We start from the raw sequence: 27,561 nt of genomic DNA on the forward strand, positions 1-27,561 counted from the left end.
ATGGCCTTACTTAATAAATGTAATAATAAGAAGGTAAACAAGATAATTATATATACATATACATATATCTATATCTATATATATATATATATATATATATATATATATATATATATATATATATATATATATATATATATATATATATATATATTTTTTTTTTTTTTTTTTTTTTTTAAGGCAATGGAAAATAAAACAAGTTCAGAAATTGGTGTTCTTAATCCAAAATCCACATACCAAAGTCTTCTAGTTGCAGCTCTGAAGATGTTGTGCTGCTGTGATCTTCATATATTTTAGCCCATTAAGCAATTTATGACTGATGTTTTGATAATATCTGAAATCATTGCAGTGATCTAATCATAAATCAAGGAATGACTAAAACCATAACCAAAACTGGACAGTGGATTTTTTTTCGTAGTGATTTTGGCATAATTATTTTGTGAGGCAATGAAATGTAACAAGAACATACCTGTAAAAATGTGTTCTAGCCTAGGTGGCCCTCAATTTGATGCTAGATTTGATGTTCTCACTCACATGCAGTGAGTGAAAAACCATCTGATACTGTACTGTATAAGCTCATTCAGGTCCATAATCCACTCTCCGTGTTCGTAGTGATCTGGTCAGTTAATTTATTCTATTTTCCTTTATTTCAAAGTGTTTTTCAACCTGTGATAAGAAATCCAGGACTTGCTATTCTCACAGCCCATTGTTGTTTATATTTATTTTGGCCGGGGAGTTGCACACGATGGCCCCAAAAACTGGAAATGGCATGCATTGTGAAGTCTAGTCACAAGCCTTATTTCATAATTCATGTTATCTTAAAAACTAAAGCAGCACAAATAACAGTTTTAATGCCACAAATCCGCATAAATGAAGCACTTAAAGAGTAGACCACTTTGGTTCGAGTCAGAGATTAATGGTGATATCATCGATTTAAATTTTAAATGATTATATCTTAAAGATGCTGTGCACACCAGCAGACTTCCTTTAGGTTCCAAAGTTAAGCTGTTTCTGCGGATTGAGGCAGGTTCCTCAGGTAAGAGCCACCGTACCGTTTTGTACGTCAAAGTGACAGAGCCACTGCCTGACCAAGGACAGAGGGGAACATTTATGTTTCGTATTTTCTTGCCTCTACTTGCAGTGGAGTGAGCTTTACCATATGTATAGCAGCTTGATAAACTTTAAAGAACCATTATCATTCAGAAAGTATGGCGGGGTAAGGTGGGGGTGCATCCACAATACTGCAGTGGATAATGAAAATAAAGCAATAATAAGAAAATATTTTCCATAATGCAATAATAAAGCTGCATTTCTTTGCAAATATCTTTTGAATAAAATAGATAAAACAATATTTGTGGCCATAGGCGTACTGTATCAGTATACTTGCATTTCCAATAAAACCTATACACAACCTTGTGCCTTGTGTGAAATCTTATAAGTTAAGTTTTTGGTTGTAACCTGACTAACGTATGGAGAAAAAAATAAAAGTTTAACAGTCATACTTTGCAAGGCACTGTAAATATCAATACACAAAGAAAAACACAGTTTCCTTTATCCACACACTAGATTCTGAATAAAGTCATAGCCTCTTTACACAATAGCAAACAAAACGATCATTAGTAGATTTCTGGCCTTTTAGTTCTGCTTCTTGCTGCTGTTGGTGTACCGGTGCCTCTGGGGTGGCACCACAGCTGTAGGTTTTAATAAAAGCATTGTCTTTGGAAGCTGTCTGAAGGGACTGGGTTTCATTTTGCTGCAGTTGCCGTAGATGTGAGAGGAGAGGGCTATTGTGCTGGGACACAGGGGCTACGAGGTTCAGTGTCATTGTGGGACCCTCGAAGGAGAGAATCTTATTGTTTGATAGTTTCAATATACAATCTGTTGTGTGTGTGTGAGAAGGAGAGAAAGTCTGCCCCCCCTCCATTCATGTAAAATGTCTGCTTGTATAAATTTGGGTAAAACTCAAAGCACATAGCTGACACAGTCAACTACATCAGCTTTCTAATAGGTTCAGAGCATGTTTTCATAAAAGAAAAAATGGAAATCATATCAATCACTGCTCACATGCCCATTAAGATCCATCTTAACAGGAAGGTCGCAATGACTTCTCTTCATCTTTATTTTATTCCTATACTCTAACCCAGACCTTAAATCTAAATCACTACCTATGTATATGATCCATATGTGATATTAAACATGAACTTAACTCATTTCAGAACTGAATGCTATGGCCACCCCTTACCCAAAACAGCCGTTTACTCATGGAAACCAGGCTTTAGTCCCCATAAGGTGGGTCCACCCAAGTAGTAGTAATTATTGTGATCTTTCAACTGTAACAACTATTAGATCACAAAGCAATCATACAAACAACGAAGAAAAAAAAAAATATATATATTATTTTGGATTTGAAACAGACTGCATTTAACCAGTACCATTAACAAACAGCGGACGCCAGAAATAATAATCCTTTGCTGTTATTTAATGAAACCATGCAGCAGTTACAGGATGCTCAGCATAATGAGTTGTCTCGCCATGAAACACAGGTGTCCATTAGGTCTTTGGGCAGACCAATCTGTGACAACGTTCAGTCAACAGTTACTCCATCTGTCAGCACTCAAATACCTTGGAACAAGACCCTCAAGGGGACATTTGTGTCATCTATGATGGACAATAACTGCCTGCTCTCAACAGGAGCACAATGTTACGCCTATGATGAGGTCAATCAAATGTTAATGTCTAGATTTGAAAGCGCAATTCTTTACAATGCTCCTGTTTTACCTCTGTTCCCACAGGTGCCTTCAGATACCATCAGTAGAAGCAACATGGTGAAATCTTGAAAGAGGCAAAAGAAAAGAATAAGTATGGCTATCCAGAAATCAGCAGTAGAGGAAAATTCTAATTGTGGCTATAAGTGTGTTCCCTCCTGCAGAGCGAAGGTGCAAGGTAACGGCCATCTTAAATCACAGCCTGGCTGTGGCCTTCATTAAAGCCATAATGCCAGGCTCTCCCTTTAATGGAAATGGAAGGCAGAGAGGCTGTTGGTGTAAATTAAAGTGTAAGCCCAGAGTAGGGAAAGATTTCCCCAGCTCTGACAGGTGCAGCCTGAATTAGCTGTAGTGCTGTTCGTGCAGTCAGTGGGAGAACACTGATATTGATTTTAAGCACTGTTGCACTTCCTATCTAAAAGGGGATGTGTATTACTAGAGTTAAGCACATCAATCACTCAGCATTCCACCACTGTCCCCTAGCATCCTTCAGATTTTGAAATGATAAAGAAAGAACAGACCAAAACAATAGAGGAGTGTGGGGTGCATCATTGCTTTACAGATGATGGTCATAGACATCAGCATGATTCTCACAAAATACATCTGTGCGTGCAGGCCATTGGTCCACTTCATTTAATCTTCCTTGTGTTGACAGGATGCCATCTCTATTCAGGGCATGTCCTGCATTGTGTGTCACCTTGGTCAAACAGCTGGCGTCAGCTCCTTGAGCTCTGGCTGCGGCTCACTCCTCTGTTTATGACCTGCATGTGTCAGAGCAGTAGCATGCGTGCAGTGCAAGCAGTGCAACACTGTGCTTCTCTGTGTATGACCCCGCTGCTTATCTCTGCTTTCCATCATACCCCACTGCCCCAGTCTAGAGATGCAAGCTGGGGAAGAATTAGCCTTCTTAGCCTACTCCCCACAGGGGTAAACACACTAACAGACATGCAGACAACACAGCCACAGTCTGACTCATGCACGTACCTTACAATGTGCAATGCCAAATAATACAGCAGAATTAAACCATAGGTGTCCTATGTGTGATCTACCAAAGATGACCTTGAACATGAAGCTTTTCACTTAAAAGCTGGCAATCTATCAGCTCCTATCAATCACAAACAAGATGTATTCTTTCACCCTGTAACATTCATCCCTATGATCACCCTTTCGCTGAAATAAAAAAAATAAAAAAAAACACCTTAAAACATTTTTTTCCTGTACCTACCACTACAAATATATATATATATATATATATATATATATATATATATATATATATATATATATATATATATATATATATATATAAATAACAAAAATGAAATACAAACACACACACACTGTGTCATGGATTGGTGGTTGTGATAAAGCATTTGATGTGTGGTCAGGTGTTTTGTTATATCTGTAAGTAGACTTTAGGACATACTCCCTGGTGACACATCTGAGCTACCACAACACCTGCACCAAGACATGGTCAACATGAGCCACCTGAGAATTGAGTAACAGACCCTCAGTGGAGACAGGATGTAGCCAGGAGCATCTTGGAAAGACTTTGTCTAAGAAGTCACAGCATCAAACCTTAGGCATTTTCAGGCTGTCTTGCCCTGTGCCAGGATTGGTGACGTTTTGATGTTTGGGTTAAAAATAAGGCAGCAAAGATTTAAACATTCAATTCTGTATACAAATTACCATATTACTGAATATGTGACATAAAAAAGTGCAAATGGAGACTGAAAATTGTATAATACTGTAGATGGTGTATACAAGATATAGGGATTACAACCTTACAATTACAACCTTTTTATACGTTCTCTCTAAGATCCAATGCAATACTTTTTGGTTTGTGTTTGTAAGACAACAAATTAGGGTAGAAAAAAGCTTAAGAAGTATGATTATTTTTGGAAAGCACTGCATGCGGCCCAGCATCTGAAGATGTTTAAGCTTTACACTGAATTCTAATTAATTGAGCAAGCAGTTCTACTTGATTAGTAAAAAAAAACAAAAACAAACAAAAAGCAAGAGAGCACAGGGGTCTTTTAATCAGTAATTATAAAAGCAAACATTTTCTAATTGGCAATGGCTTTATGCAGGACTCTTATCAATGCCTCTCGAAGGCAGAAACGGAAAGGCCAGGGTGAGCCACGGGTTCTATGTAAATATACCCAACATACATTCATAAATGTATAATGATTGTCTGAGGTACCAACATAGCAAGAAATGCTGTCTGACAAAAAGTAAAAGGTGTTAGTTTTCAGAAAATTTTGAAAAACTGGGCGATGGGCTGCAGCGATGATCGGTCGGTCTCACAGTTTTGGCAATAGTCATGACAGCCTACAAAGGGGCCAAGGTTGTGAATCCCGCCGCTGTCTGATCTTAGTAGATTAACCAAAACAACTCAAACAAAGAGCAATCTAGTGCTGTCAAGTGACTGTCAAGTCACATGCATTATTAATATTCATCCTGGATTTGGTGCATGCATACATTACACATTTTATTGCCACTAACACACAGCCTAACATTAAGTTTTATGGGTTGAAGTTAAATGAAGAGCCAAGGGGATATTTTTTCATCTATATGCATAAATTAACGAGCTTCATGAAGTGCAATCCAGGAACCCCTACACATTTCCAAATATCATAGTTACTCTTGGCATTTGATTCCATATGTGGGTGTAACTTGTGACCTCAACTGCTGCGAGCTGAGTGTGCTGACATATCCAAATGTATTAACACACCACTCAAAAGCAGATGTTGTGCTAATGCCTGTTATGTTAATTGGCATGCTAAAAGGCAGTTATTAGTCAGTAATAATATTCTGTGATGTATTTGAAAACTGTGAACTTTTTAAAACTGAAATCAGAAGCATGCAAAAGGAAAGAAATCCACCCTGAACTTGAGAGGTGTTGTGCAACTGCCTTAAGAAAATATGCTAAATTAAATACGGTCATTTTAACGCCTTTAAGGTAATAGTTTGTGCATTTTAAGAAATGTTTGTTTAAAGGAGTGCAAGAGGTTCATTGTCTTACCTTGTTTTAGGGGATGTCGTTAGCCACTCTTCATGCTTTTCAAATGTTATCAAGTAAGCTGCAATCTCCTGTGAAACAGAGAGAAGAGAAAAGGCTTGAATATGTCATCTTTAATAACTGTTCTCTTGTGTTTGTAATACGTTTGTGAAACTGCTTCATTGATATTCAGTCTAACCGTCAGAACAAACACGGGAAAAGATGGAAACAGGGGCAGTATCGGGGAGTTCAGGCAGGTAAACGCACCCGGATAGAAGTAAAATGAAAGACAGAAGTGGGATGCATCTGAGGTCAGATCATCTTCTGAGACCATCTTTGTTATGAAAGCTTTGATCAAGTTCTCCTCTAAGGACATCAAGGTGCTCTCAGAGAGATTGACATCTCTGTGTTTAAGAGCGAAGAGCTTTTAACATTTTAGGTCCGATCCTCCCCCAAATCCCTTTGATCTGCCCTTGACACTCCTCCATGGATCAATCCTCTCTTTAACCTTTGAATAATAATTACATGCAAGTCTCACAATATTGACATGCATGCATACTGCTACTTCAGAAAAAGCTGTAGATCCTTTAGAGTCTTTTGTGTACAGATGCTATAAACACTAAAATAGTGATAAAAAAAACCTAAACTGCCACAGGCACAAATAGAGATACTTCAAACACTTTCTTCTTACCCAATTTTACCCTGCCTACTGCATCACTCTGAGTGGAAGGATAGAGCACGTCAGACCATACCCAGGCATTTTCCCACCAAAACTAATCGACGGAAATAAAGGAACATTGGATAATGGTTGACAACCTAATAATTACTAGTGACAGCCAGCAATTCAATCTTCCCTAGAACGTTGGTCGGACTCTTGAATAGAACAAACTACATAGCCAGACTTTATGCCCCCTTGTATGCAAAGTTTTGTCTAATTTATAAAAAAAACATGTTTTCCTTACCAGAAAAGATTTTAAACAAAAGCAATAAAAAAGGAACCTTGACTTTTGTTTGAGTAACGGGATAACACTAAGAGTATATTAAGTTGGCGTTCCAATTTTTAGTTGGAAGATTGCATCTTACGTGTAACCTGTTCTTTTTAAGTAAATTTGAGAATAGAGACATTGCTTTTTTAAACCTGCGTAAAACACCTTTTTCTCATTGATTGTTGGTATAAGCTCCAAGCTCAATGCAAACCCAAACAGTACTAAATCTGATATAACATATTAAAACTTAAGATAAAACATGTTTCCATGAAAATAAAAAGGTATCATAAGTATCAAACTGTGTTTCAAGAATCTCTTTCCAGTGTGGAGAATCTAATTTGGTTTGAGAATTTCAACTTTACATGATAAATGCAATCTAAATTCCTTAGTAAAAATGAGCGAGGCCTTTTATTTCCTATATCACTATAGAGTTTTCCTATGACATGTACATTGTATTTGGAGGACTCTGTTAGTAACCCTTTCAGAATAGCTCCCTGGATATAAAACCTTATCATCTTCAGAGATGGCAAAAGTACTCACTTTCCGTACTTGAGTAAAAGTACAGATACTTGTGTTAAAAAATACTCTGGTAAAAGTGGAAGTACTGGTTAAACTTCTTTACTCAAGTAAAAGTAACAAAGTACAGGCTTGTAAATTTACTTAAAGTATAAAAGTAAAAGTAGAAACCACTTTTTTCATGCCGTTGCCTACATTTTAAATGGATGTCTGCCAATAGGACTAGATCTCTGTTGTGTTCATTTTCAATCATCTCGTTGTCCATACTACTATGCTAACGCCACCGCCACCAAGCTGCAATGATTTGCCGCCAATGAATACCGCAGAATCTGTCGATTCATCTTGTAGTGGTGCGTCAAATGCAACGTAGATTCCCATCCAATTAGATTGAATTTGGTATTGATGACGTGAAAAATAATAACTGTAACTCCATTGAAATGATTCAAAACTAAAGTAACGAGCCATTTTTTTTAAATGTAAGGAGTAGAAAGTACAGATATTTGTGTAAAAATGTAAGGAGTAGAAGTAAAAAGTTGCCATAAAAATAAGTAGTAAAGTAAAGTAAAAATATCAGAAAAATCTACTTGAGTACAGTAACGAAGTATTTGTACTTCGTTACTTCCCATATCTGATCATCTTCCAGACAATTGGTTGATTGTCCATATTTACTGGGATTTCATGAAACAGACAAACAAAAAGTAAAGCACTCCATAAAACAATGGAGGACAAGCAGCTGCTGTGAACTACAACAACAAAAACATATCAACCTCATTGCTTCTTGGCAATCCTGAGACTCAAAGAGTCTTCAAAGAACTTGGGTATGCACCACGGCAAAAGGGTTCCCATTGGCTCATCAATGGTGTGTCACATGTGTGACCTGGCAACGACTCAGCCGACTGGTGATAGCCTGTAGGGAGGCTGCAGGGTGTTGCAGTGTGAAGGGTTCCCAGGCTGGCAGGCGTCCCAGTGGAAGAGGGGGTGCTAGTAAGACTGGAACTGTTTCCTACAGGAGCAGACTGTGAGATAATGCAGCGCTGATTAACTTCCTATTCTCTTGGCTTAATGACCAGAGGCTCAAAACCATAACGAGAAAGGAGTGACTTAAAAAAGATAGTAAGGGGATAAGGGCTTACCGGAGGAGGTTCAATTTAAAAGAAAAACAGCAATAATAAACTTGAAATTAAGGAAGCACTACAATTTTGTTGAAAGAATTAAGGTAAAAAGGGAACACTTGGGGAATGTGTAAAGTTAGCCCTGACATGAGGGGACAGCTAATTAACTAATAGCAACATTACTTTCCTCTGCGTATTTGTAACTAAATCACATCAGTGATTAAATTAAATCGTTTTCTTCCTCTGTGCTCATTTTGGGAAGGATAAATGGCAAGAAGAAACCTGTTCAGTGACCTCTGTGCACCCAGCCCTTTCATCACTCTTCCTTTAAAATTGAGCCAGAGCTTCTGTCTCAGCGGACAGTGGTAATATAGAGGACCACATGGCTTCGTATTATGGAGAATCCAAAACAACTAGGAACTACAAAAAAAAAAATACACATCTACCTTCAGCTTTTTTTCTCCCCCCCTCTCTGGCTGAACAGATGCCAGGGATTATTCCAAGCCCCCGATCAGCCATAAAGGTGCAATAATCTTATGGCGAGGAAACAAACAAAAACAGACGTGCAGCCATTAAACAGCTGCAAGGAGACAAAGTTTGCAACGGGCAGCATTATGAGAGGCTAGCGTACGTTCAGGTTGAGCAAACACGCTTGAGGGTTAGAGCAGAAGGTGGGGAGGGGGGATACGTAAGCAGTGCGCTGAACACTGATGGCTCATCAAAGTCAAAGAAGCTGCCGTCAGTGCTCTGAACTCTATCTCCTGACCTCGCTGCCTCCGGCCTGCTCTGTCTTCGGGGAAATATTCAGCAGAGGCACTGTGAACACACACCTTCTACCTCAATTGCCCCGTAAAGTAAGAATCAACCTTATGTAAGATTGTTTCTACTTCACTTTTTTACGCCTGAGTCCTCCCATCTGATATGAGACTAACAAAAGTTTTCTCTCTAGATATTACCCCCCCCCCTTCCTAAAACAAGGCAAACTCCAATTCAAAGCTGATTTATGCGAAGAAAAATCAACATATGGTAGCAATGATGCAGAATGGGGGACCAGACAATACATCCTCCAACTTACACGGGGATTTGCAAGAAATGTGGTTTTCAATTTGCCAGAGGCCTCATTAATATGAAACGTTTATGATTGCTATAAATATTTTTATTTAGTTCTGGTGTCCCTGCCAAAGCTACGGCACTGACAGAAGTGACCACACCTGAAGGCGTAGGAGCAGTTGATGACTTAAGGAAGAGGCACAAGTCTTTGTTCTTCTATCTGCCATGCAACAACCACAAGGTCTGATTACTGGTTACCTACCTGAACATGGCACTTGATTAATATACTTTAAGTAGCTGACACTCCAGCGCTTATAAATATGCTCTCTGTTGCCATATCCTCCAAAAAAACATCATTGAAAACTCTACTTGAGGAGGAGTCTCTTTCCCATAAACGCTAAAGTGAAAAGGAAAGCCACCACAAGAAAATTTCCATTCCAAGATGACTGACTTTTACTGTCTTGCTTCTCAGATGATATTTCAACTCTGAAGGTGCAGCATTTCCTCAGGAGAGAATCACCTTTTGAAACGTCTATCTATTTGAAATCAGAAATGACACTGAAATATTCATCCCATTTTATGTCTTTGCATCAATGGTGGTTGGTGGAGGAGCAAAGGGCAAAGAAAAAATTTGTCAGTAAAATGTAGATGTTTAAAATCTTCTCATATCGTAATGGCATTATATTTTACATTGACTTTAACTGTAACTGTTACTTTCTCATAAGAATAACCTGGAAATTTTCCTAATCTGGTTAGTTCATACTTCAACAAATGTCATTGAAACATGGTGTCTGTTTTAGAAATATATATCAGTGTAGATGGACTATTCCTAGATGACCAGAGCTTTCTTATCAGCACATACTTTGATTTTTGTAAAAACAAAAGAATTTGTTGAGAGGAGCCTAAGCATTTGGATGAGAAGCCTGATCCCTTGAAACAACTGCCACTGAGTCATTAGACAGGAAGAGATGAGTCTCTTGGCATTATCTCGTTAATGATCAGACACTCTTAACACCATCCGTAATGTTTCTGCTTTCCTTCTGCAATTTGTGACTTTGAGTCGATCAGAACAACGCTGAGAAGGCAACAAAACCTTTTAACAAAGATATTTCTAACAATCAAACATTTTGTTTAACAAAAACTACATAGTTGCCTTATAGTAAATAAGAATAGTATAAAATAGTTATTATATGTTGACATTTGATTTTGAATTTGTTGTTATAAGCCCTTCCTGAAGAAGACATCAAAAGCGTCTCATCTAGACCAATGAGAGAAAGGAATGAAAAACTTCTGCTGACCAATCTAGAGTCCTTTTTCAAATTAAATTTTTATCCTTTTTTATTTGTTTTTTTGGGGGGAAATCAAGGCCCCAGAGCCTGAAGTGTTCAAAGGCAGTTATGAATTGGTCAGCCAGGTCATCTTATGGTATTCCCTTTTCCCAAAAGTCCAAAATCAACACTGCTTTCTATTGGAAAGAAAAAAAAAATAGCATTAACTATTGCTTCCCTGTGCTGAAAAGCCCAATGTAGATGTCAATGTCAGTTTACAGCATGAGTTGGCACCTGTGCTCACTGTCAAAGGTATAGAGCTGGTTTAATGAACCCAATGTCACTGTGCTTGATGCGCAAGAAAACTGGCCTAATCCAAACCCTTAAAATAAGCTATGCCATATTGTCAAGAAAAAGACGCCAACAAGTAAAGACAGCTACCAAAGCAACCCAAACCTTGATAATAGCTCAGCAGAACCCAAAACTGCTCAGCTCCATGCCATGGCGCAACGATGCAGTAACTAAGTGTTGTGGCCATTTATGCTACATTTTAGTAATTTCTTATTTCTAGCAATTTAGTTTTTGTCTTTTGGTATATAAAATATATTTAAGTTCATTTAGATTCAAATGTGTTATTTATTTTTTACATTTGGAATTGTTTGGAGTAAGTTCTTAATTGTTAGACCCTCCCATTAATTAGAGTGATTAAGAGCACACCAGGTGTTGGAGGATGGTTTGGTAAGTGTCTAGTGTGGACGGAAGGTTTTGAAAAATGATTTTTTTTTACCACTTTTTTGGGAGCTTAAAACATTAAATTTGGTTTCTACCAAGTTCCAATACATTTGTAGTAATTGTTTTTATATATATATTTTATTGCTTTTACAATAAGTCAAGCTAGAAGTGCATACAAAAACAAAAATCCCCTGTTACCACCCACGGCCTCCGTTGGAAATTTTTGTATTTTATTTTTGTAGAAACAGAAGGCTGTAATACTAAGTATTTGGTAAATATACTATACATTAGTGAACACAATTTTAAAAAAGCTTATACGTTTTGTGTTTGTAATTGTTTTTTTAGAAGTTGTGTGCAGTTTTCTAAGAAACAGAATTACGTGTTTTTTTTATGTTATAAGAAACATCATCAATATTAGAAAAATGTATGTATTACTTTGGGTGAAATGTTTCAATACAATACTGTATATGTTCATTTTTCTCTTTTACATTCTAATTTATCGAGAGTTGCATGCCAACTAAAAACATCACAATTTAAGGAACTTAATAAAACAAAGAATAATCAATATTTTTTTAAAGCCAACCAAAATCAGTCATAATTACCTTAAAGGCAAAAATATGAAAGGATCTAAAAACATATGTTAGCCCATTACAGTGTTGTTCCAGTTATACTGGTACTCTAGTGACACTAATGAAAAAGGCACTTAATAAACAGCCATATTAGAAAAACTAAGTTTAGAAACATTATTGATTGCAGTAAAAGCTTGAGCTAATGAAATGAATATGAGAGAGCAGAGTGATGTGAAAGAATAGATGGAGAGAAAGTCTGCTTAGAGAGAAGAGCACAGCGCCTCCAGCCTGCCTTGTGGTGAAGTCTGGGGAATGCATCCTCAAAGCTTTGACCTTGCAGGAGGGGTTCAGATACAGTGAGAGGAGCCCTCCCTGATGACCTGGGTTTTTACTGTTGAGTGCCAGGTCATCTGATATTTCCTCCAGGGCAGCCCAAGAAACCTACCTGAGCAGGGCCAGGCACAAATGGACTGGTGATGTGTTTGGGGAGGGCAGAAGGGTTTGCTGAAGCACCAGGCAATCACCATACTACACACACACACACATACACAGACACGCATGCAGAGACAAAAAAAAAATGCAATTAGACACAGATGGAGATGAACAGAGGAGAGGAGGATGAAGGAGGAGGGTTAGGGAGTTACTGAAAATAGGGGAAGATAATCAAAAAGAAGAGAAAAGGAAGAACATTTCTTTTTTTCACCATGAAAAACGGGATTTAAAACAGCAGAAGTGTGAAGGTATGGTGATTAAAGAAACTGTGCTTTGGTTCGATTCTGCTAGCAAAAGCAACTAAGTTTAATATCATCTCTCATTTTTTTGTTTATACTTCATGAATTCTTAATGCTCAAAGAATGATGTATCACCCTCCATATCTTTGCAATCTCAAATGGTCATATTCTTCTTTTAGAATAGAGAAAGTATTCAGGTAGCGTGGAAATAATCCAGCCACCTGTAACCTCCGGCTTGCCCCGACACCGTTTGAGTGTGTGTTATGGGCAATGCAAAGGACTCTCTATTAAGACAAATGGTCAGGTTAGGGGGAAAGAAGGAACTTAATGGAGGTGAGGTAGAAGAAAGAAAGACTAAAAGTGAGAAAGTTTGGAAAGTAAAAGGAAGCTACAACAGAGTTTCCTGTTGACAGATGCACTTGGCATCTGGTGGAGAGGAATGAGGCTCTTCTACGAGTCCCAGTGCTAGGTTAAAAATATGCCCTCTACACCATGCTGCTCATAAGGATCTGCATGGGGCCTCCCTCTCGACAGGGAGGAGTGGAAGTCACACTGTGTACACTGTTACTCCTCTGTGAGGAGGAAAAGAGTTGTTGTGCACCATCTTCCAAATAAACGGTAACCGTCCTGCATTTTGACGGCTAGTGAATCAAAAATTAGTACAGGTTGAAATCACTAAGGAAATACAAAAATATTTAAAGACAGTTTAGATTTCACAGAAAATCTCATATGTGCACATATCTGCACCTTAAGTAAAGATAATTACTAAACCTTGCAGGACTAGTATTTCATGTAATTTCATGTAATTTCACTAGAGCAACCTGTAGTTGTAGGGTTTATGCTTCTAAGAACATAGAATCCCATTGTCATAAGCCCCTAAATGACACACCAGTCATTCTCCTGGGTTGTTGGAGTCTGTTGCTTTGTATGGGTTTTGTGTTTAACCATAATCATAAATGCTCTCAACATTTTGGTTATCAAAGGTATATATATCATAGTTTTGTTTTCAGCTTACAAGCATTTATAATGATATTCTAGAACTCATTTCACACCTTGACCATCTTTATCACGAGGTCTTTCCTATATTCTTAAAACATAGTTTCAAGCAATATTACTCTGTGCATCTGTTACTTTTGATCTCCTGCCTTCCAGCTTTCTTTAGAATTCCAGAACATGGAGGCAGCAAGGCCAACCGTCCAGCCCTACATTATACATAGTTTTGAGATCAATTTGGAATTGATTCTGGATACTGATGCTTTCCAGTAGACGCCCAATGCTTATCTTCACCTTTCTGCTCGGCATGTTCGTCACACAGCTGTTGTAAAATACAAAAACAATATGGGGGGGTGGGGGGGTGGTACGACTCTTAGTTCTTAACACCTCCCTGCTTCCACAATCAATGCTACCTACAGCAGCTGACCTGCCAGTACTCTATGTTGTCATTTCCATGCTGCTTTTATATGACACACACACATATATATATATATATATATATATATACATATACATACATACATATATATATATATACACATACATACATACATATATATATATATACACATACATACATACATATATATATATATACACATACATACATACATATATATATATATACACATACATACATACATATATATATATATACACATACATACATACATATATATATATACATATATATATATATATATATATATATATATATATATATATATATACATATATATACATATATACATATATATATACATATATATATATATACATATATATATACATATATACATATATATATATATACATATATATATATATATATATATATATATATACAAATATATATATATACAAATATATATATATACATATATATACATATATACATATATATACATATATACATATATATATATATATATATATATATACATATATACATATACATACATACATACATATATATATATATATAGATATTTATATTTAAATATATAGATATATATGTGCTAGTGTAAATACTTGCAATAAGGCAAGAAATTGCAAAAGAACATTTTAACTATATGAGGCTTTTGTGGGATAACAACTGTTTGGTGGTGGGAGATTAATTAACATCAGTCTCTTTTATTGATTCTAGGCTCTCCCTGTCATTTGTGAGAGAAGAAAAAAATGAAAGAACATCTTTTAAGGGAATTCATTTGAATTGTAAGCATATTTACTCAACCAAAATCTAAGTTATAGCACAAGCTACAAGAAGACAGCAGATACCCTACCCCATCCCAGTATACAAACTGGGAGGTATATATGGGCCACACTTAAAGGTTTCCAGTGGGCAGCAAGATGCAAATATGTTCTTATCTGAACAAAGAGCCTTCTCCCTAATCTTGGCTGCAAGCAATACTCAATTCTGATAGTATTTGTGCATTTACATCTTGTACTACTCCAGCTTAAAGCATTCAAAACTGACCCAAAACTAGTCGGCCAATCATGCTGCAGTATTAAAATTTAAGGAAAGACATACAGTATAGCTGTGATAAAAGCAAGAGCTGCTGAGCCCACAGCCGAAACAAAAATAAATAAGGCAGCGCAAAACTTACACCTAGCTGCTGCTATAACGTCTTATAATATATAATGTCAGAATCCATGAGTTTATCTTTGAAAGATGAACACTAAGAGCTGGATCTTCAACGATTACAAATAAGAGGTCCTAACGTGGATGTGTAATTTTTCTTAGTACATGTAATACTGTATGTTGGAGTGTTGTGGATGATTGACAAAGATTGCTGCACAAATGTTAACACCTGCAAACCGATATGGTTCAACTGATTAAATGGGCAGATTGTTTGTTCTATAGGCAGATGAGAATGGATGTAAAAGAATGATGAGGTTCAAAGCCATGAAGATGAAAGTAATACTGATAATTGTTAACATAAATAGCATTGGTAAAACAAAATTATGTTTAAAGCATACCTCATAGCCAATTTCAAAGTGCTATGAACAGTACTAAAGAAAATAAAAATTAACTGTGCTTCAGGTAATGTTATAATTAATTAGAGAGAGAATGTCTCTTTATCAAGCGAGAATGTTCCAATGTCTTTTTTCAGGCTTTTCTTTCTTATTCTTTTTTTTAAATAAAAGGACATGATATCTAGGTTTTAGTCACCCTGTAGAAGAGATCAGGCCCCGGGAGCATAAAGGCATAATTTGTGGTTTCTCATGGTGTCTGACACTATTTCAATTATTACCATGATTTTAGCCAAAATTTAGGAGGCAGGGAACCCACGCTTAAAAAGTTCTGCTCAACATTCATCCTTCCCCCGAACGGATCCAAGAGGAGAAGTACCAGAATAATAATGTGTAGAACTAAACCTGGAGAGCTGCATATCATCAATCTGGTTTGCCAGGTTACCAACTTCCACATGTTTGGGACTTCATTCTCCCAAAACTGGTTTTCCTCTTCCTACTATAAGAGAGCTTTGGCTCAGTAGGAGTCTTGGAATGAGAAAATATTTGGGATTGATTCGAGCCATGAGTAAATTACTTGGCCTTAAATTCCTTACCACTCCACATATTGGTGTTTGAATGTTTGGATTGTGGCTTGTTGAATTAGATGAAAATCTGAAACTGTCCTGAGTGGTCAGTATAACTGGGAAAGTATTATTTTCACATTTCTCCATTATTAGGGCATATTCTTTTACTGGTTTCCTTGTACTGCTTACATATTCTCCCATCTGACTTTTGCAGGTCTTCCAGAGTTACATTTAAGCTGTTGGCTGCTTCTTTGATTAATGCTCTCCATCCCCCCATATGTGCAGGGCCATATGAATAGCATGAGCTGACTCAGGATCTACTTAACAGTTAAGCAAAAAGAAAAAAAAATACAATAGTTTATTAAAAGAGCATTAATTGGATATACTTTAGCAGCCTACAGTTATACAGAATTATTAATAGAAAAACAGCATCATTACATGTTAGTGCTCTTAAAAGTTAGATTTAACTTAGCTCTGATTTTCACAGTCTTCTGTTTATCAGAATGAGAAGCTGTCGCTTTTCGCTGATAGAAAAGATTAGATAATAAGACGGATCAGCCACAAGACCTGATTTTGGTGTCATGGCTTCTGTCTTTGATGATTTTTCACAGACCTCTAGCACATCTCTAACTTTAAAAACTCATAAGTGTGAATAGAAATAAATCAGCTGAGGGACAGACACTAAGAGAGGAGTCATCATAAATTTAACTAAGATGAAATACAGTCATCTTCTTGTCATCCATGATTAGGATATGCTGTTACTCAGTGTTTGTTACTTTGCATAAAAGCCAGATGGGACCACCCATTGCTATATCCTTGAGAGCCTATGTATAGTGATTGTTTCATAAGTCTTTCACTTTTATTTCTCTCCACCTCTTTCCAAAGGTCTCTAACCTCTAACATGTCTCTAAGATATGATGAATTACTGACAGGAACATGAAGAATTACATTCCTTCGAAAGCAGAAAAATTGCATAAAGGGCTTTGCTGTATGGCATAGCACACCCTGACCAGGCTTGTTTCCTGATGGCCCAGGGCTGCCTGACCTCTTGCATCTGCACTGCACGTCCTTTTCATCAACTATGCAGCAGGATGTGTGTTTCGCTCTGTTGACAGCCAAACCAAGGAGAACAGAGGGTGGCCAAGTCTGTGTGATCCTGAACTCCCCACAACCCCACTACCAACACTTCAGGCTGTTTAGCTGCCTCCATTTCCCAACTTTCCACCATCTACACAGTTCACCAGAGGACAGAAACACCGCAGGAGGAGTCAAAATTACAACATGTGTCTCCCCGATTTCTAATTCTTTCCTATATATCTTTTCATCTGACATTTGCTTTTATTTTGGTAGACAGCAGATATTGGAAGTGCTATGTCTGATTGTAGTGCCAACGGCAAGATGGTCTGTTTGATTCCTATTACACTTTAAAGTTTAAAGCAGTGTGGATATATATGTTACATTTGTTTCAAATTATTCCTATGAAAACGGTTTTACAGTTAGAATCCAAAGAGAAGTATGAAATGTCACCAAAATATGATTAATATATTATGGGTTTTTTTTCTACAGAGATATTGTGGAAATCCATGATAAAATATTACTAATATGTTCCACAAAAGCCAAGGAGAAGCGGTATTATGCATAAATCATGTGATAGAGGAAACCAGAAGGTCAACACACCACTTATCAATCACCTGATGTCAGCTTTCATTTTAAGGCTAACATTGGACTAATGCAAAGAAAGAAGAAAAGAGGAGAGATTCTCACACGTTCAACAAAAGCACATAGAATTCAGGCTTGTGTGATTCTGAAAGCCTATTTATTTCAGGCTCTAAAATCAATTAATGCTGGCATTATCCTTTGAATTCCGCTATTCACTGCAGCCAAATGAGCAGGGCATCCTTGCATGAAAGCAATTTTGACTTTTAATCCAAGTACCCTCCCCAACTAGAACAACCTACAGGTCTATCTCCAGAGCTATGGCTATCTATGAAGCTGGAGTCATGCATTTGTACAAGCTGGGTTCTGTGACAAGAATGTGTTTATGAGGTTAGTATTATGCATAGGGTTTGGGTGAAGTGAAGACAAATGCCCAATTGCTACTGGTCCCACACTGGCACCACATAAAGAAATTGTAGATAAACACAAAAATGATGAAGCATGTCTCAGGAGAAAAAAAGATATGTAGGGAGAAAAGAGAGCAGGTGGGACAAAAGAGGAAATCCAAGTAACAAAATCACAAATAAGCATTTTATGCATCAAATAGCTAAATAATAGATGTTTCTTTTTGAGGAGATTTAGACAATTAATTAATTATAAATAAAGTTTAATAAATATATTAAATTAAGTATTTATAGCCGTTAAACTTTTAACTCATTCGCCGCTTTGTAATCTCCAACATTAACTAAATGCATCAAGCAGTTTATGACAAGCCAAAAAAGGTGTACAACTGTGGAAGAAAATGGAATTTTTCTTCCACAATTACACACTCCCCTTTACTCTGATATCACTAGATAAAATCTAGCTCTACAGATCATCTTTACATTTCACCTAATTATTACATAAAACACACAAGCCAAGGTGATTTTGGAGCAATTAAGTTAAGGTAGTAAAATAAAACCTGAAACTCTGAAAATCGCAAAGAAAAACTATAAATGTTTGATAAGAAGGTACTTGTTTTTCTGATACTTGTTGTGATCATGATGAAAAGTACTTAAAGTCTAATAATAGGTTTTAAGCAACAATATTGTATATATTATATGATGCACCAAAAACATAGACCAGTTAAAAAAATCAATTAAGACTTATAGTCTATGAAATATTCTACTTCTGAACGCAAGTTATAATATGAATGGTTATTTGTCCTGTATGTGTTGCCCTGCGATAGACTGACAACCTGTCCAGGGTTCATCCCCCCTGTCGCCCATTGACAGTTGGAGATCGACCCCAGCAGGGATAAGCGTGACGGAAAATGGGTGAATGGGTGGATATATATAATATGGAACTAACAAAATTGATAGTTTATATATCTCAATAACAAAACCACTTCCACTGTAGAACAAGGTGGTGGTAGCATAATGCTGTGGGTATGCTTTTCTTCACTAAATACATAAAAATGCTTAGAGCTACTAGGAGGATGATTGGCACTAAATTAATGTTTTCCTGAAGAAATATTTGGATGCTGCAGAATGCTTGAGACTGGTATCTGTAGTTTTTAGCAATGCTAAAATGATAGAGACATACCCAAAAGACCTGAAGTTCCTTTGTTACTTGAAGCAGAATGTTTTCCTATAAAATACTGCCTCAAGGAGGATGGAATATAAAAGCACTTTTCAAGTTTACAAAAAGACATACACAATTTTGTTTTCCTTTCACTTCAGAACCTATGCACTATTTTAGGAGGTTCTACTATATCACACAGAGAAACCCGATAAAATTTGTGCTTCCACATCATGTGGAGAACTTTAGCTGTAGGAACACCTTGACCTGGCACGTATAATTATAACCATCCTGTCTATCCAGAAAGAGTGACATTCTGAGATCTTGTAAGAAGGAAAAATACATGAATAAAGGAGAAGTCTGAAATTTCCACCAGAGAGATGACCACAGCCCCGCTCAGGCCAATTAGCCAGCAGAAACTCTTTCCTTCCCTGAACAACTTGTCAGCATGAAAGGATCACCCTTTGTCTGCCAGAATCTGGCTTTTATCCTCTTTCGCTACGTCTTCCACACAGTCCAGCAGCAAAGTACAGGCACAGATATGTAACCCTTTAATTCCAACCATGAACAACTTACATTCCTGCAGCTCCCTTCCCTGTTCCTGTCATCTCTCGGTTTGCCTGACGGCGCACATGTCTCGCCAGAGCACACACACTCATGCTTTACTGGAAACTATAAGCACAGATACACATACAGTGGAGTACCAGTAAAATCCTCGCATGAACAGCTCCTACTGTTTTTTTCTCTCCTCAGATACTGCCATTTCTTTGACTTATGTGTTGTTAGTTCTGGAGGAGGACTTTTCTTTAATTGAAGGGGAGCATGCGTGCATGAGTGTGTTTTGTGAGTGAGGAGTGATCTGTCCAAAGCATCCCCTGACCATGGCTGTATTGTTTGGCCTATCTGACAAGCTGTCAAGCACTCCGCCTCCCTCTCTCTCTCTTGGCTTTCTGCCGCTTTGTGTTGACGTTACAATAACGCAAATGTGGGACTGTGAAGGTCACGGTTGCCTGAAGCCAAACCGGCAAGCAAGCCGGCGTTCACGTTACGTCTCCTCATGCCGGACACACATTACATTCACAATTCAGCTAAGATGTAGTCAATGGCCACTTAGCATGAGCAGCAATCCTGTTAAAGGACATTTTTCTTTACAGAAAAAGCTGAAGTGCATCTGTATTATGCAGCACTAAAGGGTTTGTTTTTGCTTGTTATATCCTCACCGAGCAAACTTCCCCTAACTTTTTTCCATCTATTGGCATACTGCCATCTGCCTAGTACACATTTTCCTTCTTTTGCACATATCTCCCCTCTGAATGTTTGGCCTGTTGAAAGAGGGTCTACTCACAGACGGTCAAAGATCGATCAAACAAGACACTCCGGTGTCCTGCTCCCTTTGTGAGCCCAATCTGGCTCTCAGCAACTCTTCTCTGTTTATCTCACTCATGTCTCTCGCTGGCTGCATGCTCTTAATTAAACATGCGGCATGGCTATTAATTGTCAACCAGATTCAATTTGTTCCCTGGGCATGCCATGAATGGGCCTCTCTTCCAGGAACAAAGGTGTCCGAACAACCATGTCAGAGTTGAACAAAGGGCCCACGGCATCACTTCTATCTAAAGCAAGAGGGGTTTGCCAGTGAGCTTCAAACAGCCACAGAATGAGGTGTTAACTACAAAGGTTACCAAGAAAAGATGCTCAGAGAAAACTACCATTGACAAAGTCACAAACATTATTTTGTTGGATTTTATACTTTAACATGTAGGAAAAAAACTTAGCTAATGTGTCTTTTTTAATTCACATAATTATTTCATAGATATTTTGTTGTTTGTTTGTTCTTCAAGAAAACTCTTTAGAGATATTTTACAATTAGGCATGGCCCAGTTACCACCATGAAGGTACAATTACCAGCCACTTTGTTTTTTGTACATCAGTGAAATTGCTTGTTAAAACTAATGTGAATCAGCCAATCTCATTGGGGAGTGGTGCCCTAGTGGTTAGAGAGCAGGCCATTAGTGTCCTAGAGAGGTCTAAAGAGATTCAAACCTAAGACTGTCACTCTGTTTTGCTCAGCAAGACCCTTAACCCTACAATGCACTCTGAGCGCTCAAGCTGTTCACTGCTCCCTAAGGGGTGGGTTAGATAGAGAAGAAAACTGCTGTAATATAAACTTGCAATGTGAAATAAAGAGGATTGCATTTTTCTGCTTTAAATTAACTCATGGCAACAACTTAATGCATTACAACAATATTTGGTGCAGGATCACAGTGAAGAGGCCATACAGTACCTCGGCAGACAATCTGTCTTATCACCCTGATAACAATTGTGTTTTCTGTACATTGGGGATACGGGGATGGAAGATAATACACAGGCACAATAGGCAGTTGAAAATTTCAAATAAAATGTGCTGATTTTTACTCTGGTAATGATTGAACTTGATTTTTGCCTAAAAATATCAATTTAAGATTGCCATTTACTGTGATTGACAATATCATTACTATAATTACTAGTCTGTTAAGAAATTTCAGCAGCAGTATGGGTTATTGCCACATTTCAGTCTTTAAATAATTATCATTTTATACCTTGTAGTTTTTAGTTTGTCAAGAGTGTGATATTTTTCCACAAGGTTTTCATACTCAGAGAATCTCATACCGGCTCAAGTCTATTTTACAAACAACAAATAAATAACCCAGTGATTGCTGAGAGGTGTAAGCACTAGCCAAGGCACGGTATAATTTATAGCCATGCATCGACATTAAAGGAGGCGGCTCTAGCATTGAGCCAGAGCCTACATGGCCAACATATCCACCCCCTTTGCAATTTCCTCAGCTGTCCCACCTCCTGGTCAACCCAGCTATCACCCCAATCATTGCTCACGTTCCAAAGTCAAAAATCTAAAGGCCCAGGCTGGTGCCAAAGAGGTTTGGCTTAGGTTACCATTTCACATGCAGGCATAAACCAACACCTTCTAAGCCTTCCAAGTCACAAACAGAGCAGAGCCCAAATGAAAAGCTCATATAAACTCGCACCGGGACCTACACTCAGTTGTGTGGCGAGCCTTGTTCAAACACTGTGTTGTGGAATTTTTAATGAGAGTTTGACGAAGGTGCTGTAGCATACTGAGAGAGGAGATCTTTTCCCTAGTGGGCATCTGTGCTTGCCTTTTCAGCAATCCCAATTTCTTTCTTTTTCTTTAGCTGCTGGTGGAATTCACAGAGCATTTGAGGAATTACTTATTTAAAAGATAAGGTTTCCTCTGTTGTCAGCAAAAAGAAGAAACACTTCTTGTCCATAAGCGGAGAAAACCAATGCAGTGTGAAATCAAAGGTCACCCAGAGACAAATAGCACTAACAGGCAAGAGCAAAGGTGACAAACGCTCCCTCTATGTTCTCTCCAAATTAATTAAGACCGGAGGTTTAACGTAGCATCTCTCTCACAAAGGAGAACAAGCAGGCGTGTTATTGTTAAAGCAGGACTTCTAAAAGAACAAACACTCTTCCTTTTTCACCAAAGTAATCACAACATGTTTACCTATGTCTCCTAAATGACTACTTCACTGGATTTTTTTATATGGCAGCTTGAGAGGTTTTGATCTCTGTCTAGGCTGTGAGACACCTCAGCCTGAACCTGCTACAGCTGCATTAGTCCACATGCTTTCAGCCCAGAATCCTTGGGGCAAAGCATTAAATGTCTTACCCTAGGCGGCCTGCTAATCCGCTGCATTTGCAGGTGTCTCTGTCTAGCCATGAATGGAAGATAAGCAAAAGCCTAAAGGAGACAGCAGCGGTCAGTAGACAAGAAGTCAACAGAAGAGTGTGTCTTTGCACCAATTCACAGTCCGTTAACCAGCTGTAGATACGTACAGGCTGAAAACAGCAGACCGAAGACCAGGACCAAATACTGACAACCTATATCTGGGAGCAGCCAGCCAGAAACATCTGCATCCCCCAGCAACTTCACAATCAAAACGACAAGCCGATCATTTACTGGATTACTCCACACTAAGCTGCCATCTAATCTTCACTTACAGATCAGTGCGATGGAAGTGTTTACACCAAGCAAGGTAAGACAAGTTGCCTTATTGTCACAGATAAGCACGTGAAACCAGCACGGTGGCCTCAGGGATGGTTTACGCTGCACTTACCTACAGTAGCATTGATTCCAGCTAAAATGTTTAGTCAACCAGTGATGCCACACAAATATTAGTCCAGGGTTAAATTAGTGCAAGAGAGTAATTTTAAGACTTTTTATTGTAGAACACTATTGCTACACTTAATGTATTGAAACAGTACTAAGATGGAAGCACAATAGTCTTTAAATACAGTCAAGGGCCTGAGTCAGAAAGATGATTTTCATTTCAGTAAATGTTGAATTGCTCAAAGTTTGGGGCAATTAATTTTACACAAAGTAGTTGACTCCAGATAGAAAGCCTAAGAGAAATAAAAGTTTGGCTAATTAGATTTCCTATCAAGGGCAGTCATTCCGCACTACATAATATCCAACAAATGTATTCCTTTAACAAATGCTTCATTTATACTGCATTAACAATGAGGGCTCGATGTCCTTGATGTTGGTGAAATATGGAGAAGGGAGCTCAGATTGTACCAATCATGTGTAAGGGCAGGTTTAGTTGTACCTTTTGGCCTTTTAATGGTCATTTATTGTTCATCAAGTGTGCATGTGGGTGAAAGCTTGCAGGTTCCAAAGTGTGTTTTATGAGTCGTCTCCCCCAGTTGGGGGCAGCACTGCCCTGGCCTTAGTGCCTCCATCCACTCATCCATCCCACGTCTTGTCTAATTAAACATCGTTAACATTCATCCCAAGGTCTTATGCAGATGAGCACAGAGGGATTGTGGTGCACTGCGCATTAAGAAAACAACTCAGGGGGTGGCAGGGAGGTGAGCACAGGGATAAGATGGGGTTGTAACCGAATTGAGACGTGTCTGGATATCTCCGATTTGACCTCATTCATCAATTAATTACCACCATTAGTAGGAGGTGATGTGGAACCAAAGCTGAAATCACTGCACCGTGGTATCTCCACCACCAATTTGTTGTCTGCATGTGTGTGCACGGGTGTGCGCTTGAAAGACAGGATCCCATTAAGAGTGATCCAGGTATGTCTGAGAGTGTCTGTGTGTATGTGTACCTATTCTATGACCAGAAAGGCAGATGGGTAGACAAAGTGACAGGCATCAGGCCAAACTCTGGCATCTCCGTCTCCTGAACAGAGCCGTGATCTCAGCTCAGTCCTGTCATGTGGCTGTCACTCTATTATTCCCAGTCATAGAAACGCCACACCATCACACCTTACCACTCTGTAGGCTTGCAAACAACCACCATGGCCTCAACTTAAAAGGCATGCTTTCTACTTTACAGGACAGTTACTTATAGAACCTTAGAGAGGAAAAGTTGACAAAAAAACTGTCACCAGGCCCTTTCTAACATCTTGAGTTCCCTAGTTAATCCAAGGAGTCATAATCCTGGTATTTTGATAATGAAATCATTTTAAGAGACAAAAAACACATGTTATTAGAAATGATAAGTATCACATTAAACCTGTTGTATTTCATTATCATAAATAAATGAAATGACAGAAATTAATGAGACAATAAAATATTACAAAACTTCCTATAAAAAAGTAATTTATTTAAAAGCTGAGTGGCTACATTCACACATGAGGTCTTTCTGCTCAATATAATTTTTTTTGCTGAGACCCTATTTTCTCCATTGTCCATTTATTGAACTGGTCTCCCCCTGGTGTTGCAAAGGTCTCATTTGAGCTTGTCAGAACGCAAAGCATCATGAAAATGTTTAAATATGATTAAAGTCAAATTAGAGATTTGATTCATTTTTTTAGTATAATATTATGATTCTGCAATTAAAAAATATTTTTACTTCTCTTCTCTGACAAGTTGGAAACTTATGAAAAACTAATTTGTTTACAATATTTGCTCCAAAACACAGAGATAATCTTTAAGAGTTTGTGCTCACAGACTTAGCCTAAAGGAATACCTTCCCAAGACTGGTATAACAGTCTTGACTTACATATTTTCAAGGCCAACTTGATGGCTGGCCATGCATGATTGCACAGCCTAGCACTTCCAAAGATCTTGTTTGTGACTGTCTTTGGAACAGGAGCCCAAGGGAGGAGCCTGGTTAAACTCACTCACCTTCACCGCTGGCAGCAGATGCAACTCTGTGCACAGCAGGTATCCTATGCACAAGCACCAAAACAAATGCACAAGTAAAAAATATATATTCTAGCTCACATAGACTTGTCAAATAGAATGTGTGCAAACACAGCACAGGGTCAGCACATCACATCGAGGCCTTTGCAGAAAGAAACAGTTTTCCTCAAAGGACAGTGACAAATAGGCATGCATGGAAAAGCACAAAAAGCACTTTGCCCCTTCATACATATCTGATGCAGGAGAGCCAAATATTCCTCCCACCAAACATCAATAAAGTCACCTTCAAGGAATACCAGCTTCTATTTGGTGACATGTCACCTCTATGGATATGCATTTGGAGATAAAAAAGGACATAAACACATTCGAGAGTTAAGTATGGTGGGGAAATAAACCTAAAAGCAGGGGGCGCTGTGTAGACAGCCAAGCACTGGTAATGAGCTTGAGCAGGCGGGCTCAGGAAACGATGATGAAGTGCAGCATTAGTGCGGTGATTAACTCCTTTCCTTGCTCTTCCTCCTCTCGTTCAGTCCCATTTCCTCCCACTGTGAGAAGGAAGGGGAGCCTCTGATCAGTGTGTGTGAGATTCCCTTGACACACCGTCCATCTGTGAGTATGAGCTGGCAAGCCAGCATGCCTTCTTCACCAATATTCTGCTGAGATGCCATCTCAAAGACTCTCCATTACAAAAGCTTCCCTCTCATGTTCTCAGAATAGTAGTAAAACTTTTATATGATGCGCCCCATTTAACAGAACATGAAGCACACAACTGGTAAGGCTGTGATGTTTGGGCAACACTAATCCATTGTAAACATTTTTTTCTGGGATTGATATAAACATGTTCAAGACCTAAACTGATAATTTAATGTTTTTCAGGCCCTCTTTGATTTACAGTGTACACACAAAAAATAAAATGGTGCAGAGAAGTGATATAGAACAGGATAGTTTGTATTTAGATATATACACATCGCAACTAGATTCTCACCCATAGCCAAAACTGGGCATTTTATGTCTGCTTATACTAACTCATTGTTTCCTCGTGTGTTTGAACCACTGAGTTCAGTTTCTGTCCCGTCAGGCCACAACACCTCATTTCCAGGTAATACCCAAGTAACCTTTAGAAAACTAACTACAAAATATGTTTGGATTTTCCTAAAATGTCGATTTAGAGTACATGCTCCTGGAATAGCACAGCAGGCTAATAGCTTCAATGTATTTTAAAACTTCTTCCACACCTTTACCCAATAAATACAGCAGGTGATGTACCGCATCGTCTTGAAAACAAATGAGAAGGTAGAACTTTCCTACTGTTGCTACAGCATATCATCAAAATAACAAACAGGAAATGCCACTAAAGTACTCAAGTTTTTGACAAGCTATGCAGTTAGAAAACAAAATATTACTAAATAACTTTTTCACAAAGTAAAATTTCAGACTAGTTATAAAATGTAAGCAAAAGCAGGTATTTCTATTTTCACCTCTACTATTAACTCATATAAAGAGCTGTCAGACAATATCTATCTTCCTACACATTTGAATTATAAAGAGGATTGTAATAAACTATTTGTAGTACCAGATATACATGCAAAAAATTATGGTTGCTGCTTCTGGTACAAAAACCTAAACTTCCTTGTCTGGATCCTTAAGTGTTAGATTGTGGTTCTTTATTCTTGTTCTCACAAGTTTCTATTGTTTTTATTTCTCTCTGTTCTTTGTCTTTTTCTTGGTTTGTTAATATAACATAGTTTTTTGTATTAATTCTGTTGTGGATTTGCTTGTAGTTCATTGTTTATTGTTCATTTGTATAATTTCTGTAAGATTTTCCCCTTATGTTTCTCCCTTCCCCTCAGCTCCCTCTACCTTCTTTAGTCTAAGCTGTTCCTACTATAACCC

At 37.9% G+C, this 27,561-nt stretch overlaps 1 protein-coding gene across 8 annotated transcripts in view; it reads right to left on the reverse strand.

Annotated features, from left to right (window-relative positions):
• Positions 1-27,561, reverse strand: part of camta1a (calmodulin binding transcription activator 1a) — a 418,830-nt gene that overhangs the window by 239,532 nt on the left and 151,737 nt on the right. For all 8 annotated transcript variants that reach the window (XM_038282727.1, XM_038282729.1, XM_038282723.1 and 5 more), the window contains one exon: positions 5,791-5,858. In XM_038282727.1, the coding sequence (XP_038138655.1) occupies positions 5,791-5,858 (68 nt within the window). The remainder of the gene's footprint in view (positions 1-5,790; positions 5,859-27,561) is intronic.

Source organism: Cyprinodon tularosa, unplaced genomic scaffold, assembly GCF_016077235.1.
Source record: "Cyprinodon tularosa strain WSP-4 unplaced genomic scaffold, ASM1607723v1 ctg187, whole genome shotgun sequence".
In the NCBI taxonomy this organism is placed as follows: Eukaryota; Metazoa; Chordata; class Actinopteri; order Cyprinodontiformes; family Cyprinodontidae; genus Cyprinodon; species Cyprinodon tularosa.